We start from the raw sequence: 18,509 nt of genomic DNA, 5'->3' as shown, positions 1-18,509 counted from the left end.
GAAATGTTCCAGCAAAAAAAAAAGACACAATGGTTCTTGGCAAACTTTTTTGGCTAGAACATTTCCAGCTGGGCTCCAGGTACATCCAGGGTCCACCCTTTCCTTAGCTGGCTTCCGGCCCACCCTCCAGCCTTCCTCGGCTCTCCTCTGAGCCCTCCTCTTCATCATCATGTGACAGCGCCACAGCCCCTCAGTCCCACCCCGGGGTCCCCCACCCTGAGGCCCAGAACTCTCCATTTCCCTCAGGGGCTGGGGTGTCCAGGACTGGATGGGGGCTCCATCTTCAAAGGGTCTTAGGAGCAGGTGCCTTTGAGGTGGTGCCTCGATGGCCAATGGTGTCTGTCGTGTATCAGGCCACAGGGTGAAGGGCTCCACTTCCATTAAGGAAGGAGAGTCAGGCAAGGTAGGGGTGAATGGTGACTTGAGAGCCCCATGGGCAGCGCGCCCTGGGCCCAGGAGGGGGTTCTCCCCACCTTGGCCCGGCCCTGTGTTCTGAGGACCGAGTTGCCTTCCTGGGGTAGCCTGAAGGCAGCCGTTCCAAGAGGGGTCAGGGTCTCCCACCCCCTGGGCCACAATGGTGGGCCTTACCCCAGCCTATGCTCAGGTAGAGCCTGAAGATGCGCTGCTCCGAGAAGACGGACAGGGCCAGCAGCGTGTACAGGTACACCCCCTCCACCAGCAGCCAGAAGTAGTTGGCTGCCACGCAGTACTGCATGAGCAGGAACACCAGGCGGCAGCCCAGAGAGTCCTGGGGGCAGAGGAAGAGTCCGCGGGGGATGACAGCTCGGCCCCCGCCTCTCCTGCCCCCTCCCTGCCCCCGGTCCCGCCCCGGCTGCTCTCCTGCCGAGGTGAAGGCAGGATGAGAGAGCTGACACCTTCCACCTTTTTCAAGAACTTGACCTGCTTTAGCTCATTGGGTCCGCCTGGGTGGACAAAACGAACGTTATCCCAAGACAGGTGAGAAACTGAAGCTCAAAGAAGATAAATCACTTGCTTAAAACGTCATTAAGCAGACCTGGAAATTCAACCCAGTCTGTCTCTAAAAACCACTACCCTGAGTCAAACTAGAACTCTCTAAGGCAGGACAGTAGCTCCCTCCTTAGACTGGGGGCTCCCCATGGTGAACTGCCTTTCCCCTCACACTGGGGGCGCCCTGAGGACCAGGCTTGGGAAGCTCTTGCCTTTCTTTGTGCCAGGCCTGAGTGGGCTTGTGGAGACTGACCTTCACCGACCACCCATCCCTCCCTGGACCCGCCACACACCTGGTAGGAGAGAAGGCCATCCCACTGGTGCTGCTGGGCGGCCGTGCTGTACATCCACTTGAGGGCTGCATCCTTAATGAAGACGGACAGTGCTCGAAGGATGAAGGATGCAAAGAGGTTCAGGTGGATATAGTTCCGGGTACAGTGCAGGTGTCTGTGGGAGAACGCAGGGCTTTTCCTGGCATGCTGGCCAACAATTCGGCTCCACACCCTCTGGTTCTCAGGCTCACACACACCGCAGGCATGTGTCCCGCTCTGGGAACCTGCCCCCGTCTTTCTTCCTCTGAGTATGCCCTTCTTCCCCATAATCTTTTTTTTTTTTTTTTTTTTTTTTTGTCTTTTGTTGTTGTTGTTGTTGTTGCTATTTCTTGGGCCGCTCCCACGGCATATGGAGGTTCCCAGGCTAGGGGTTGAATCGGAGCTGTAGCCACAGGCCTACGCCAGAGCCACAGCAACGCGGGATCCGAGCGGCGTCTGCAACCTACACCACAGCTCACGGCAACGCTGGATCGTTAACCCACTGAGCAAGGGCAGGGACCGAACCCGCGACCTCATGGTTCCTAGTCGGATTCGTTAACCACTGCACCACGACGGGAACTCCCTCTTCCCCATAATCTTGAAGATCCTTTGGGTCCCACTCCAGTCTTGACTGTCTATGAAGCCTTCAGTCGTGTGGTTCCGCCATTCCCACCCTCATCCACATTCTGTCCTTCTCTCTGCTGCATCTGCTTTTCTACAAAGTCATGTGTAACCCAAGAGGTTTGTGTGAGGACCACTTTCCCTACTGGGGACCTGCTGGGTTTCTTGATGACAGGCTCACATCTAACATGCCTCCGGGCTGCCTTACAGAACCAAGAATTCAAAACGTGTGGATACAACTTCAATATCCTTTCATGTAAAGATGCATAGCACACTGGAAACAAAAGGGCATTTCTTAACCCGTTCAGAGCTAACTGCCTAAACGAGGAGGAGACATCTTTCTTTGTCTGTTTGCTAGTTTTGTCCGCCCCGAAGCATATGGAGTTCCCCGGGCCCTTAACCCATTGAGCAAGGGCCGGGATCGAACCATGGTTCCTAGTCAGATTCGTTAACCACTGAGCCATGATGGGAACTCCTTGACTGAGAAATTTTACAAATATTCCCTTTGAAATCAGAATAGGAGTTCTCTTGTTATGCAGAGGGTTAAGGATCTGGTATTGTCACTGCAGTAGCTCGGGTCACTGCTGGGACATGGGTTTGATCCCTGGCTCTGGGAACTTCCTCATGTCACAGGTGCGGCCAAAAAGAAAAAAAGTGGCTAAAATCAGGAACAAAATAAGGATTATCTAGCCGTAAGAGACTTTCATCAACCTCTTGAACATTGTACTGCAGACTCAGGCCACTATAAGAAGACAAGGGGAACAACGCATAAGAATTGCAAACAAAGACACAAAATTGTCATTGTCTGTAAATTATAGAGGATCTTCGTAGGAAATCCAAGACAACTGACACACAATTCATTAGAACTAATCACAGTTTATTCAGCAAGGTTGCTGATATGTGTCTTTATGTATAACAGCAAAAGCACAATTTAGAAGTAAATGTAAAGGAAATTTTAAAAATTCATTTGTACAAGATTTTACTGGATACCTAGAAATAAATCTAACAAAAGATGGGCAAGATTTCTATGGAGAATACAGTAAAGCTGGCTTAAAATTATTAAAGAAGACTCAAATTAATGGAAGATTCATCAGATTCATGCAAAGAAAGACTCACTGTCTTGAAAGTGTCAATTATCCTGGCATTAATGGATACATTCAATAGGGCTATAACAAAAATTCCAACAGTGTTGGTTTTTTTTTTTTTGATGGAACTTTAAAAAATTTATAAAGAAGATGGAGTTCCCATAGTGGCTCAGCAGTAATGAGCCTGACTAGTAACCATGAGGATGCAAGTTTGATCCCTGGTCCCGCTCAGTGGGTTAAGGATCCGGTGTTGCCGTAAGCTATGGTGTAGGTCTCAGATGAGGCTCAGATCCCATGTTTCTGTGGCTGTGAGGTAGGCCATGGGCTGCAGCTCCAGTTCAACCCCTAGCCTGGCAATCTCCATGTGCCGAAGTTGTGGCCCTAAAAAGACAACAAAATTATAAAGACGGGCCAAAGGCTAATAGTCCAGACATTTCTAAAGAACCACAAGATAGGAGTTCCCGTCATGATGCAGTGGTTGGCGAATCCGACTAGGAACCATGAGGTTGCGGGTTCGATCCCTGCCCTTGCTCAGTGGGTTAACGATCTGGTGTTGCTGTGAGCTGTGGTGTAGGTCACAGACGCGGCTCGGATCCAGCGTTGCTATGGCTCTGGCGTAGGCCGGCGGCTACAGCTCCGATTGGACCCCTAGCATGGGAATCTCCATATGCCGCAGGAGCGGCCCAAGATATGGCAAAAAGACAAAAAAAAAAAAAAAAAAAAAAAAAAAGAACCACAAGATAGGGGCCCTTGCTATAAGAGAAATAAGATTTTAAATTAGTCTATAGTAGTTGAGGCCCCATGGTATTGGAAAAAAGACAGATAACTAGACCAATGGGAAAAATATCCAGATGACAGAGACCCACCCAGGCACAGATGATGCTTGCTGCATGCAGAGGAGGCATGGCAAACCAGACAGGGAGTCGGGGGCTACCAATAAATGGTCCTGATGCAATTAATAAAAAAAGAAATTAAATCTCTTGTAGACAAAAATAACGTCCAGGTTAACCAAGGAGCCAGAAGGGAGGTGCAAAATTACAACCCTAGGTAAGGAAAGTTTCTTAAACTGGACCGGAAAGAAATTTGGTCTTTGGAAAAAAAAATTGAAAGTTGTTTTATCAATTGGAAAAAAAGAATTTTTATCAATTGATAACATTTATTGATAAATTTTGTTTATCAATAAAATCAGATACACTGGCATTAAAATTTCTTGCCGTTGGAGTTCCCGTCGTGGCGCAGTAGTTAACGAATCCAACTAGGAACCATGAGTTGCGGGTTCGGTCCCTGACCTCACTCAGTGGGTTAAGGATCCGGCATTGCCATGAGCTGTGGTGTAGGTCACAGATGCGGCTAGGATCCCGCGTTGCTGTGGCTCTGGCGTAGGCTGGCAGCTACAGCTCCGTTTAGACCCCTAGCCTGGGAACCTCCATATGCCACGGGAGCAGCCCAAGAAATGGCAAAAAGACAAAAAAAAAAAAAAAAAATTCTTGCCATTAAAATTCAGGATTTCTGTATATAAAAGGAACCATAAGTGAGTGAAAAAAATAAACCACAAACTGAGAGGATATAGCCTGGATTACTGTCCAGAATATATAAGGAACCTCTAAAATTAAAACAAACAAAAAAAGCTGATGTGATGGAAGATAATAAGAAAAAAATGTGTATATATATATATACACACATATATCTTGCCCATATATATATATACACATATAACTGGGTCACTTTTCTGTGTAGCAGAAATTGACACAACATTGTAAATCAACTATGCTTTAATTTAAAATTTTTAAAAAAATTTAAAAAGTACAAGCTAAATAAGCCAGTAAAAAAGCAAGCAAAGAATATGAACAAGCAAATCCCAGAATGAACATAAAAAGAATGCTAGATCTCTCTAGGAATCAGGGATCCGCAAATTAAAATCATCATCGTGAGATATTTCACACACTTCAGATGAGCAGCAATTAGGCCTGCAAATAGGTATTATTGGTGAAGATGCTGAGGGAACTCTCAGGTATTACTGGGAGGAGGGAAAAACTGGTATGACCACTTCGAGAGCGACTTCACAACACGGAATAAATGTGCCACGACAGCACGTGGTAGCCCGGCCAGGCAATTCTCCTGGAAGGCAATTCTCCTGGGGAAATGCAAAGGGGTCATGGGTTTGAATGTTCATCATCGCATGGTTTACACATCAGGGAAGAAGAGAAAGAGAAACATGTCAAATGCCCATGGAAAGGATGACAAATAAATAACCTGTAATATACCACGCAGCAGAGTGACCGAATGAAACAGAACTGCCTGTGTCAACGTGAATGAACCGCACAAACACATCATATCGGGCCCCAAACAGCACTGACAAGAAAGGATATGTCCAACATGCCATTAAAAATATGTAAAACCCACGCTATACATTTTTATAGATAACTTAGAAATGTGATAAAAGTATAGAGAGATGCGTGGGAATTAGAAGCGGCCCCCTCAGGGGTTCCCTCTGGTGGGGAGCGGGAGGGAAGGTCTCGGGCTGGATGGTGTGTGGGCACAGGTGACTGGAGTATCAGACACTGCACTTTCGCATCTCTGAACGCATCACTATAAAAGGGGAGAAAATTCACCGAGTGAGTGCATTTAAGGAGCACTGACTGTGTGCCCAGCCCCCACGCTGCCAGGAGCCTTGGGGACCACAGGAGGAATGTCACCTCTCCTGTTCCTGCTGGCCGGTCTCCTGAGCTCCCTGTCCTGGGAACCCTTCTGGCCTTGAACCCAGCCCTCCTAGCCCACCATCATCAGTGCAGAGGGAGGGGGAAGAGCCTAGTACTTTGCAAGGAATGGCCGATCTAGGTTAGACTCAGGGAAACTTTCCCACAGGAGCTGACAAGCTCCAAAGGGAGCAGAATATCTAAACCCCGGAGGTCTTGTCTAAAATTGTACTCAATTCCCGATCATTTAGGCTACACGTGTTCACCAGAGAGGACCTCCCCTACTCCTATCGTCCGCTGCTAGGTGTGGGGCATGTGGTGTGTGTGTGAGTTTTTCCTTTTTTGCAGTATTGTACGCACATATTCACAGGGGAGAGACGAGTGAGTAGAGATTAGACTAAGGCCACCATATCGTGGCCTGTGTTTTCAGCCTCATATTCTTTTTTTTTTTTTTTTTTAATTTATTTCTTTTTAGGGCTGCTCCTGTGGCATATGGAAGTTCCCAGGCTAGGGGTTAAATTGGAGCTGCAGCTGCTGGCCTACACCACAGCCACAGCAATGCGGAATCCTTAACGCACTGAGTGAGGGCGGTGATCAAACCCGCATCCTCATGGACACTAGTCGGTTTCTTAACCCACTGAGCCACGACGGGAACTCCAGCCTCATATTTTATGTATAAGCTCTCGGACTATCTCTTCGGAGCGGACCCCCTGCGCTTGCTTCGGCTTGGTGAGCCCTCCTCTGTTTGAGGACAGGGTGGTGGCTTGGGCCGAAGGCGACCCCTTACCTGAAGCCCAGGAGGATGGCCGAGGCGATGACCAGCGCGGAGAAGGAGAGGGCGTAGCCCACCGTGTAGATGACGTAGAGGGACAGGAGCTGCTCCTCTGGGGAGCTCTGTGTGCACACGGGGGAGACAGTGTCAGGCGTGGCCCGCAACTCTCCTCTCCCACGTCCTTCTTTCCCACGGAAGTGGGATGAGGCGGCGGGTTCAGAACTAGGAGAATAACCGATGGCCATGGGCCTCAGATTTCTAGGGCCCTGTTCCCAGGCCAGAGATGAGCAGACACCACCTCTGTCCAGAAAGCATGGTGGGCACAGCCCCAGAGGCAGGGGTTGAGCGGACAGCCACAGACCGACTTTCCAGCTGCCCAGGTCCCTGCTGCCATGAAGCGGGCACCCTGACACTCCATTGCTCGCTAGCTCAACTCACTCGGTCCCCGTGCTTGGATTCCTCACACTCGGACAGGTCCCTCCAGGGCAGGCTGGAGTTGTCCTTGTGCAGCCACAGGCCGTCAGCCGTGCAGAACCGGTACACGTGACCCTGCAGCACTGGGGGGAGAGACGCAGGAGGGACCTGAGTCCTGGCCAGAGGCCACCAGGCCCTCCTTCCTCCCCACCCCGAGGGTCACCCCTGCAGCCCCAGAAATGACTGCTCGGAGTCAGCCTTCCTCTCCTGCATATGCCTGTGTGGTCCAGGGACAGAGGGTCACCCAGGTGACCTGACCAGCACCCCCCCTCGGTGTTTTCTCTTGGCCAATTTAGAATGCATTTTGATAAATTCACACTTTTGAGATGAGTCCACTCTAGCCCATTTCCACATTCCTGCCTCAAATCACATTGCAGACAAGGTTTGGTGCTGACTAGCAGTGGCCCTGACAGACCCACAGCCACCCCGGGTAATTTCTTTTTTCTTTCTTTCTTTTTTTTTTCTTTTTTTAATTTTATGGCCACATATGGAAATTCCCAGGCTACGGGTCTAATCAGAGCTGCAGCTGCTGGCCTGCACCAGAGCCACAGCAACACCTGATTCAAGCCACCTCTGCAACCTACACCGCAGATCATAGCAATGTTGGATCCTTAACCCACTGAGCGAGGCCAGGGCTCGAACCCGAATCCTCATGGATACTCGTTGGGTTCTTAATCTGCTGAGCCACAATGAGAACTCCCCTTGTGATTTCTGATTCTCAGAACTCAGTGCCCACCTCCTCAGGCAGAGCAGACCTCAGGAGCAAGTGGGCACAGAGCTCCTGAGAGAAAGAATAAGACATAGCTCAGGGAGCCCAGTCTGAGGGGAGACACAGCCCTGCCTCAGGGAGCCCCCGTCTGAGGGGAGACACAGCCCTGCCTCAGGGAGCCCAGTCTGAGGGGAGACACAGCCCTGCCTCAGGGAGCCCAGTCTGAGGGGAGACTCAGCCCTGTCCTCAGGGAGCCCAGTCTGAGGGGGGAGACACAGCCCTGCCTCAGGGACCCCAGTCTGAGGGGGGGACACAGACCTGCCCTTACGAGGTTCTAATCTGATGGAGGAAGTCCAGTCCTACTCTCAAAGATCACCTGATTAAAAGGAATACATAGTCAACCATAAAGACACAGCCCTTAGGGACTCTCCATTCAGAAAGGGGAATCAGTTCCTCCTTTCAAGTAGTTGGAGATGGAGACTGTCTTTGTCCCAGTCTGAGGGTGGGGAGAGATCCTGTCCTCGGGGAACTCCCAGGGTGAAAGAAGGAAGTACAGTCCCTGGCTTCAGGGAATCAAGACGCTCATTGAACAAAAAAAAACAAAGGGACTCAGAAAGAAACAGCCTAAGGGCAAATGAGATCACGCAGAGGTCCGGCAGAGATGGGGCTGTGACATCTGCCTGTACCCATTCACACTGCGTCTGGGCATCTGGAACTGACGCAATCGCCCTGCTGTGCTTCACGTCCACTGCCCGGGGAGGTGGGTGGCTTGTGGCTCCAAGTTTACTGTGAGGTCACAAGAGGGGCCAGGGGCTTACTTATGTCAGAGGAAATAGAAGTCTGGCCCAGGGCCAGGAAACCAGGGACAAAAGCAGGGAGAGGCTTAGCACAGGGGTTTCTATGAGGGGAGCTGGAGCTCGAGATTTTAAAATTCTAATTTTTGGGCCATGCCCACAGCAGGCGTAAGTTCCCAGGCCAGGGATTAAACTGGTGCCATAGCAGAGCCTTAACCAACTCAGCCACCAGGGGGGAACTCCAAAAAAATATATATATATTTTTGGCTTTGGAGGGCCACACCACGGCATATGGAGGTTCCCAGGCTAGGGGTCGAATTGCAGCTGCAGCTGCCAGCCTTCCCTACAGCCACAGCAGCGCAGGATCTGAGCATGTCTGCAACATACACCACAGCTCACAGCAACGCCGGATCCTCAACCCACTGAGTGAGGCCAGGGATGGAACCCGCAGCCTCATACACACCAGCTGGGTTTGTTTCCACTGTGCCACAGCGGGAATTCTTCGAAGGACCTGTGTTTTAAGAGACTTCCCCAAGAAGAGAAACCAAACCCTGAAAAATCTAATGGTGGTACTTCTGGCAGTGGGAGGAGCAGGGTCCCAAGAATCCCCTGATGCATTTATGAACAAAATCAGGCAAAGACAAAAGCAGAGAAGGGGAGGCACTGGGTCTGATTTTAGCAACTGGAAGGGCCCCCAAATGCCTCTCTTATCTGCTGCGTGGATGTCTGGAATTCTTCACCAGGGGTTGAGTCTTCTGATAGGAGGCCCCAACCAGTCTTCAGTGGTAGATGAGCCCAGAGCAGTGATAGGGATCTGGGCCGGCTCCACGGGGAGAGAGACTGATGTCAGAACCTTATCTGGCAGCCCATTCTGTTGGGAGGAAGTGGGAAGAAAAGAGGAGGCAGAGGGGCCGGGGAAGGGAGAGGACATGGCAAGGGAGCCCAAAGCCTCAAAGCGCCATTTCCCCAGGACAGCCTGCAGCAATGTGACCCAAATGACACCCACTTGCCACAGCTGGCGCAGGGCCTGGCACACAAGAGGCACTCTGTCTGCTGGTTCTCTGCCTACAGGCCCCCTTTGAACCCTCTCTTGGTTTTTGAACACCTGCGGTAGGCCTGACAGTTTGAACATCACAACCACTTTACAAGGCAGGCACAGCTAATCCCATTTTTACAGACGAAGAAACTGAGCCTCTGAGAGGCCAAGCGATCTGCCTAAGATCATCCAGCCAGGAAGCAGCAGAATCAGGATTCAAGCCCCCAGCTCTTCGCCCCAAGAGGCCAAAAGTTAGCAGCCAGACTCGCTATTAACAGTCAACAATGGCCATGTGCCTTTTCTCTGCTTGTCCTCCTACCTCAGATTTGCCTGCATGCAGTGTCCTCCCAGCAGGTCCTCATGCTAGCGTGGGCCCCTGACACCCCACGCCACTCCCGGGCCCCCTGCTCAGGGCCATCTGGGAGGATGGGGAGGCGGTGTGTGCACAGATGTATGTGTTACTGGCACAGTGTCAGGGGATCGCTGCGTCCCTGAGAAGCTCGGTGAGCCTATATAAGCACGTCTGTCCATTGTCCTTCATTAGCAGCAAATATTAAAAGGCAGGACGGGTTCCTGGCCGGGCCATGGTCCCCAGACGCCCATCTTGGCTGGAGATGGGGTGGGTCTGGGCACAGCCTGGCTTATCAGCCCAGCTTTATCTGGCCCAGGAACTGCTGGTAAATCACAGCCAGAGGCTTGGCTCCAGTCTTGTCAACACCAGGAGGCAGCCGGCCGCATGCCAGGAGGCCCAGGAATATTTCATTAAGTCAGACTCTGGTGCTGGAAATAAAACCCCCAATTAAACACTTCCCCTCCCGGAAGCTGCAGCGGCGTCTGTAATCAAGCTAACAGCCGCCCTTCCACGTGGACGCGGGCACTCAGGGCTGTGGAGAGCCGCTCATGAATCCATTAGCTCCTGCACCCCGGCAACGGCAGCAGCCAGCAAGGACTCCTGGGCCCTCATCTCCCAGGCCGGGAAGCTGAGACTCGAAGGGGGCAGTCACACTCTGCCCTCCGTAGAGTGCTGGAATGAGGGTCAAAGGCGGGACTTGAACCCAGGGCATCAGCTAGGGGTGGGGGTGGGGGGTGCATCCCATCACAGCCTCGGGGGAGGAGCCGAGGTTCTGAACCACAGACTCAAGTTCGACTCCTGGTTCTGCCCTCAACTAGCTGTGGGATTTGGGACAGACACCCCTGGGTCTGTTTCCTTATCTGTAAAATGGGAACTATAATAACTTCCCAGGTCTGTGGTGTGAGGATTCGGAGATAAAGCACAGGAAGTGCTTGGTGTCCAGCAGGCCTTCAAAGCACAGTCACAGTGGAAGCTGGAAGCCCTGCTGCTGCCACCTTCCAATTCTTCCAACCCCTCACCCCCACCCCGCCCGCTCTGCCCACCGGGGCTGGGCTGGAGCTGAGGAGACTACCACACCAGAACTCCTCCAGGACCAAGCTGGAGCCCGAGTTTCCCTGTGGTGCCCCGGGCCTGCTGTGAAAACTTCTGGGCTCAACATTACTCAAGGGGGGCACGTGCCAGAATCTCGAAAAATTGTCAGTTATAACCCTTTTTTTTTAAAGCATTTTATGACTTTCCTATAATTAGACCCAAGCTAACAAACAGGTAGGGATCAGGAGGGGGTGCAGCTAATGAGCCTGGAATGATTCATAATGAGCAGATCAGCTGTTTGTGGGTAAACGAGGCGGCTGGAGGTTCCCCCAGGCGGCAACAGGCTCTCAGGAGCCACGTCAGCCTCTTCCAGTTTACAGAAGAAATCTTGTGGACAAGAGGCATCTCCTTTGAATGCCTGCCTTCCTTGGCTCACCTGCCCCCGCTCTCTCACTGCAACCCCCAATTCTGAACTGGAGGGGTCAGAATTCAAGGGCCGGCTCTGGGGATGCTGAACAGCTCTGAGGCCTGAGGCCTGGCCCCACTTCTGAGGTGGCGCCTGGATGAGCTCCCTCCCTGGAGGGGCCACCTTCCCCCTTCCCCCTTTCCCTCTCCATCCGCCTGTTCTTTCACACTGGCCCCCATGTCACTTCTCTCTGGAAGCCTTCTTGATGCCACACCCCAGGCAGAAGAGATGGCTCTGAGCTCCCTCCACACCCCTCCTGGGCCCCTGAGCTGACTTCTTCAGCTCCACGAGGGAGGTCTCCCCTTCTCCCCAACACCCACACACTCACACCCCACTACAGTCTCACCATGACATCCCTAGCTCCTGAGAGAGACCTGGCCCGGATAACTGTTGGGGTTTTTTGTTGTTTTGGGGATTTCTTTTCAAGGCCACACCTGCAACACATGGAAGTTTCCAGGCCAGGGGTCGAATCGGAGCTGTAGCTGCTGGCCTATACCACAGCCATGGCAACACTGGATCCAAGCCGCATCTGTGACCTATACCACATCTTGCGGCAACACTGGAGCCTTAACCCACCGAGAGAGGCCAGGGATCAAACCCGCATCCTCATGGATGCTGGACAGGTTCTTAACCCACTGAGCCACAACAGGAACTCCCCAGGTACCTGGATTTTTCTGTATGTTTGTTTGTTTTTTGTTTCGGGTTTTTTTCCTGCTTTTTAGGACCGCTCCCGCAGCATATGGAAGTTCCCAGGCTAGGGGTTGAATCTGAGCAGCAGCTGCCACCTACCCCATAGCCACAGCAATGCCAGATCCTTAACCCACTGAATGAGGCCAGAGATGCCACTGAGCCACAATGGGAACTCCCCTGGGTTCCTGTTTTGAATTTAATTCTTTCTCTAGGCACTCATCCTTCTGCCTGCTCTGCATCCCAGAAGGCTGCCCCCTGTGGACAGCACTGCTTAGGCTCCCTGCTGGGTTTGGCCCATGAGAGGACCAGTAGAAGGCAGAAGGGCAGAAGGAGAGAAAGCCTGGGGTATTTCTCCCGTGCTCCCTCTTGCCTTGATTCTGAGCTTCTGGCAATGGCTCTGTCCGTCTGTGACCACGGTCCTGCCCTGCTAGTGGCCTCTCCACCACCGTGACCTCCAGCTGCCACGAGGGCCCCATAGCCCCGTTCCTGCCCCATAGCCACTCAGGGCCAGGGATGCTAAAGCTTCCCACTGTGAGGCCCTTGGTGCTTTATATATTTTATTGGCCCTTAACCCGGCTCAGCCTCTGTAAGTGGCCCCTCCATTAAAGTCTTTTCAAATTCCCAGCTGAGTGTGTTTTCTGCCAGGACCCTGCCTGAGACCTGCCCACCCCTAACTCCCACTGTGAAGTTCTTCCACAGGCTACTCCCTGGACAGCCCAAGGAAGTTCCAGAATTATCCCCTTCCTGCTCCCCCATGTCCTGGGAGGGGGTGAGGGAAGGCTCCAGTGCCAAGGGGGCAGCCAGGACAGGTCAGAGACAGCAATTATGCTGCAGAAGCTCAGGGTGGGTGTCCCTACAAGTCCCTGACTCAGGGAGAGGGGAGGGAGAGGCAGCGTCTGTGATCCGCGTGTCGCACTCAGAGTGAATTAGTTCGGTGAGAAGGGGAGGGGAGGGGAGGGGAGGGAGGCTGGCAGGGGGCCTGCGCGGTGGCCGTTATCTTCATGGAGAAAGCAATAAAACCGTGTTCGCTCATAAACGGGCACCACCAGGACCTATTTCCTGCTCAAATAAAATTAAAGGTGATGGATGGAGCTGCGAGCGGCAGGCAGAGCTGGGGGTGGCTTGGTGCTGAGTGATGGGCACTGTCCTGGGCCTGGCTCCCGGGGGTCTAGAGGCCCAGCCCAGGCTGGCCAGGCCGCCAGTCCCAAACCTTTGGGGGGCAGGGAAAGTGTGTGTGTGGTAGGAAGTGGAGGAGAGTACGTCGGGAGGGTGGAAAAAATGAACAGGGTCCATTTTTTAAGAACCTGCATCCTCCCAACACCTGGCTTTATTTCATCTCCCACATGGCGAGCTGCGGCCCAGAGAGGTCTAGAAATTCGCCCGAGCTCACACAGACACTCAGAACAGCATCAGGCCGAACCATAAGATTGCAGGACTCAACTTTTTCAGCTAGAGGGAGGGGGCGGGCAGCTCGCTGTCCTCCCTCAGGATGTGCCTGGCCAGCAGAGGCCCAGGCCACTCACCTGTCTCCTTGCCCAGAGCCACACACACAGGAACACACACACACATAGGCACATGTACTTGCACCCGCACTGGAGGAAGTCTGGTGCAGCAAAGGCACATACTCTTTTTTTTTTTTTTTTTGGTCTCTCTTTTTTTTTATGGCCACCATATGGAGGTTCCCAGGCTAGGGGTGGAATCGGAGCCATAGCTACCGGCCTACACCACAACCACAGCAATACAGGATTCGAGCCACCTCTGTGACCTACACCACAGCTCACAGCAATGCTGGATCCTTAACCCACTGAGCGAGGCCAGGGATCGAACCTGTGTCCTCATGGATGCTCGTCAGATACGTTTCTGCTGAGCCACGATAGGAACTCCCACACACACTTACATTAAACCAGACTCCTGGCCTGATTCCCGGGTCTGCTCCTCACTCCCCATGTGAGCTTGGACAAGTCCCTCAGCATCTCGGTGCCTCAATTTCCTTCTCTATAAAACGGATCATCAGAGTATGTGCCTCCCAGGAGGAAACGGGCATAGGTACGTGATGCGCCTGCAGCAGCTACAGCAGTGAATGTGAGGGGCACTGATGGCCCCCATGTCCTACGCAGGTGCTGGCCTCTTTCCAGGCCCAGGCGCTCCCTGTGCGCCTTGGGGACAGGTGGATGTGCAGGGAGGGGAGAGCAAGAGCAAGCCTCTTAGGACTCCCACCTGGGCTTCATCTGACCTCAGTCCTGGGTTCTGAGGTGAAGCTCACCCTGCCGGGTGCCCTGATGTTCCACTCAGGGGCCGTCTCCTCCAGGAAGCCCACTGGCTTCCATAGTATGCCCTCATCCTCACGCTTGCTTCTGGGCCAGTTTCTGCTTGGTCTCAGGCCCCATCAAGGCCTGTACCTAAGAGCACAGGCTGGCTTCAAGTCCTGGCCCTGCCGTACCACGTCATCTGGAGCAAGTGGCTTAAACTTTCTGGAGCCTTGGTTTCCTCATCTGTACAAGAAGCATAACCACGGGGTAGTTGTAAAGACAAAATGAATACTCTGCTTTGGGGGCAGGGCTGGGCACATAGCAGGGACTCAATTAACGCTGTTACTATTAGCATTGGGTAGTGTCTTTTCTCCCTTATTGAGACTGAGCCCTTTGAGGCAGAGGTGCTCGTCTCCTGCCGGCCTCCCTGGAGCCTGGGATGGATGGTAAGGGTGGGGGCACATTAACTGCCCCTCCCCACAGAGCTCCCCCTGCAGCCTCTGTAGGTCCCTACTCCAAAGACCCTCTCACCTACCCAGTCACACCTGTCCCAGCACAGGGTGTCCCCTGCAGACAGAGGTGAGCCAAGGAGGGCCTGGCAGACAACCATACCATGGGTTCATCTGAGCAGCCAACCACTGGAGTTAGGAGGAGGCTGTAGGCCACTACCAGGCAGGGGGCACCTACAAACACAAACATCACACACACCCTGCCCCCCCTCCCAGCAATGACACCGCTGGGTCACCCCGCCCCCACACCACACCCCCAGGCTCTGCTCCTATCTGACTCAGTTTCCTGGCTACTAGATGCAGGGGGTTGGGAGGGTCTTAAGTCAGACCCCACCTGCCAGCATAGGCCTCAGGCCCAGGTTACACCTGACATCCCCCTCACCCCACCCCCACCCCTGCTCCCTGCCCCCAAGGAAGGATAGGCAGACTGTTGTTAGGAGGCTTTCTGGAGTGGGGAGGGCTGTGTCTCAGCAGAAAGGAAGCAGCATATCCCCGACCCCAACTCCACCCCCACCAGGGGCTCCTGGACACTGAAAGGGGGGTCCACGCATGTGCGAGAGAGGGGACTCACCGCTGCTGGCCCAGGGCAGGTACCAGGGACAGCTGACATTCACAAAGGAACCCGGCGGGCCATCTGGCCAGCAGGCGTAGTCGTCAAAGGTCCGGTTGCAGAACAAGCCTGGTGCAGGGGGACAGTGTCTCAGTCCCCGCCTGGGCGGGGCCCTTCCCCTCCCCACCCCCCACCCAGGAGGCTGGCTAACCTCCCCTGAGGTGTCCTGCCCCTCCAGCACTTTCCCACTTGGCAGGTGCCCCTTATCAGCAGTAAGACTTTGAGCCAAGTACTTAGGGTCTCTGTTTTCTCATCTGTAAAGTGGGGTTGATCCCTGGGCCACAGGGCTTTGTGGGGACCAACACTGTGTGCAGTACAGATATCCAAGCATAGCAAGTGCTCAATAAATGATCCATGTGGGCCTATTCTTAAGTTCCCCCCCAAGGAGGGGGATGGTAGCTCTCAAGGCTGAGATGACCTTCCTCTGTCCCTGGGTCATGGCTGCAGGTTGGGACTAGAACCCAGGCCTATCTGGCTCCAACCCTCTGCTCTTTAAATGATGCCCCCCCAGAGTCCCCCCAAACATTTACTCCTATAAGTAGTGGGTTGGGCCTCCTGCCCCTGCACAGGCCAGGCAGTGCTGAGGAGGAAAGGCCAGGTCCCTGCTCCCGAGGAGGCACAGGGAATATGGCAGCAAAAGGATACCCCCCACCCCCGGGCACAGGGCATATGGGGCGCCCTGGAGAGGCAAACGAGGCCCAGCCAGGTTAGGTCAGGGCCCTACCTGGACTCACCTGTGGCAGGGGGTGGAGCCTCAGTCAGGAAGCGCTGGCACTGGCGTCGGTATTCTCGCCATTTCTGCACTGTTTCTGAGAGGGACACCGTGGTGCCCTGGCAAGAAAGAAAAGGGGGCCCCTTGAGTCCAGCCAGCCTCTCTTTTACCCTCTTTTACCTCGAACATTCGGTTTCTTGAACATCCACCTTAGGATCCTAAATGCCACAGGCTCTGGCTATCTCTGAAAAGGGGTGACAGGGAGGTCTTATCATGGCTCAGCAGTTAACGAACCCAACTAGCATCCAACAGGATGCAGGTTTGACCCCGGGCCTCGCTCAGTGGGTTAAGGATCCGGAGTTGCTATGAGATGTGGTGTAGGTCGCAGACACGGCCCTGGCATTGCTGTGGCTGTGGCTGTGGCTATGGCTGTGGCCCTCGATTAGACCCCTAGCCTGGGAACCTCCATATGCCATGGGTGCAGCCCTAAAAAAACAAACAAACAAAGACAAGGGGGTGACGACCAGACCCATGTTTTCATCTTTATCCTCCCTGTGCGTAGTGTCCAGCCAGTGGCTACTGAAAGGACGCTGGGGGCTGGGGGGGGGGGAATGTGCGTGAGGGGGGAGGGGACAGTGTGTCTCGTCCCTGCTGACCTCGCCCAGGAGAGGGAGTTCCCGAGGGCCCTGGGCTTTGTGGTTGCACAGGCTCCTTTCCAGCACCCAGTCAGCCGGCCTGCGAGGTTCTCACACTTTCATCCACCATTCTAGAAGGGGACATGAAGGCAAGGCGGGGAGAGGGGCAGCACCCCAAGGAGCAGAGCTAAGGCTGGGACCTGGAGTCACCCAGCTCAGTGGCTGTGACGGAGTACGGGAGAGCATGGGCTGTGTGGCCTTCAGTGCTGCAGAGCTTCCCCCAGCATCCCTCCTGCCAGAGGCAAGTCTGCTACCTGGGAGGCCAGCATGATCCCCCACCAGTTCCTACCAGCATAACAACCCAGATCAAGTATTCAGCCCAGCTTCTATCAACTGGAGAAGAAGTCCTGGGGACATGGGCGAAGGGATCAGAAAAGTTCCAGAACAGGGGGATGGGCCCTGCAATGGGAGGGGTCCCCCCTATCTGTCAGTCAAGGGATATGTACCTCAATTTTCAGAACAGAACTGGCTTTTTAGTAGAGACCCATGCAAACTCAGCTGAGCAAGAATTGTTCCTTTCCAAACATTTTAGTGAACTTCCTTCAGATGTGTCTTGGGACTATGTTTCTTTTTTAGTTGTATTTTTTCCTGAACCGGCTTAAGATTATAAATATTCCCCATTTAGAGGCTGTAGACACTAAAATGACCAGGGAGCCCCTAGTATAAAATTTAGGACCTATACATAATTTAAAACAAAGTTTCACTTCTTGAAATCACAAAAGTATATATGTGTGCTGAAATTAAAATAGCTTCTTTAGGAGTTCCATCATGGCTCAGTGGTTAACGAATCCGACTAGGAACAATGAAGTTACGGGTTTGATCCCTGGCCTTGCTCAGGGGGTTAAGTAAGGATCTGGCGTTGCCGTGAGCTCTGGTGTAGGTCGCAGATGCGGCTCGGATCCCGCGTTGCTGTGGCTCTGGCGTAGGCTGGCAGCTACAGCTCCGATTAGACCCCTAGCCTGGGAACCTCCATGTGCCATGGGTGCGGCCCCAGAAAAGACAAAAAAATAAAATAGCTTCTTAAAAAAAAAAAGCTTCTTTTTAGAAGCTTGCGCCCTTGATTGGTGGTGCCCTAGGCACAGTGGATCTGGTTTCTAGGTAATCCTGCCAAGGTGTAAAGTGAATCCTGGTTTAAAAGACACTTCCCATAAAGACAAAGGCAGTCTTGTGCTCTTCCCTGGCCGCCGAGGAAGACCCAAGGAGGAGACCAGCTCCAGCCACATTCTTAGAGTAAGTGTGCTGAGGCCACAGGTAGAGCTACTTGAAAGACAGTGCTCTTCTGAGGGCAAAGGTCAAGTGTATTTGTTTAATAAATAAACACACAAGGGATCAAATACAACAGTGAAGGCAGTGTCATGATTTTAGCTACAACTGAGGGTCTGGCACCGTTTCCGCTAGAGCCAGTCCTGGGGGATCAGTCCCTCGACTCCTATCCCCCTTCCTTCTCCTCCTGCCCTGAATGCAGCTGCTGGTTGAAGCAGGGAGACCTGGGAGAAACGGCCCGTGATCTCTTTCTAGGAGGAAAACAGGCAGGAAGCAAGGTCACTGCTGGGAACTGGGGCAGAAGGTGTGTCTGGGCAGAAAGTGTGGATGAGGAAGCCCAGGGAAACCAGAAGTCTTGGGGGGCGGGGCGGGGGGAGGGATGGTGGGTAGTTAAAGGCTGAAGACAGCACCAGAAGGACAGCCCTAGGAGCTTCAAGACAGAGGGTCACTTTGCTGTACAGTCG

The 18,509-nt window shown here is 53.1% G+C and overlaps 1 protein-coding gene across 1 annotated transcript in view; it reads right to left on the bottom strand.

Annotated features, from left to right (window-relative positions):
- GLP1R (glucagon like peptide 1 receptor) overlaps positions 1-18,509 on the bottom strand; it is a 36,578-nt gene that overhangs the window by 12,535 nt on the left and 5,534 nt on the right. Inside the window, 6 exon segments of the mRNA NM_001256594.1 lie at positions 589-748; positions 1,263-1,416; positions 6,470-6,576; positions 6,893-7,011; positions 15,337-15,444; positions 16,110-16,206. Of these exon segments, the coding sequence (NP_001243523.1) occupies positions 589-748; positions 1,263-1,416; positions 6,470-6,576; positions 6,893-7,011; positions 15,337-15,444; positions 16,110-16,206 (745 nt within the window).

The sequence above is a fragment of the Sus scrofa genome, chromosome 7, assembly GCF_000003025.6.
Source record: "Sus scrofa isolate TJ Tabasco breed Duroc chromosome 7, Sscrofa11.1, whole genome shotgun sequence".
NCBI lineage: Eukaryota > Metazoa > Chordata > Mammalia > Artiodactyla > Suidae > Sus > Sus scrofa.
The sequence above is the reverse complement of the archived record's forward strand: the minus strand, read 5'-3'. Positions and strand labels throughout refer to the sequence as shown.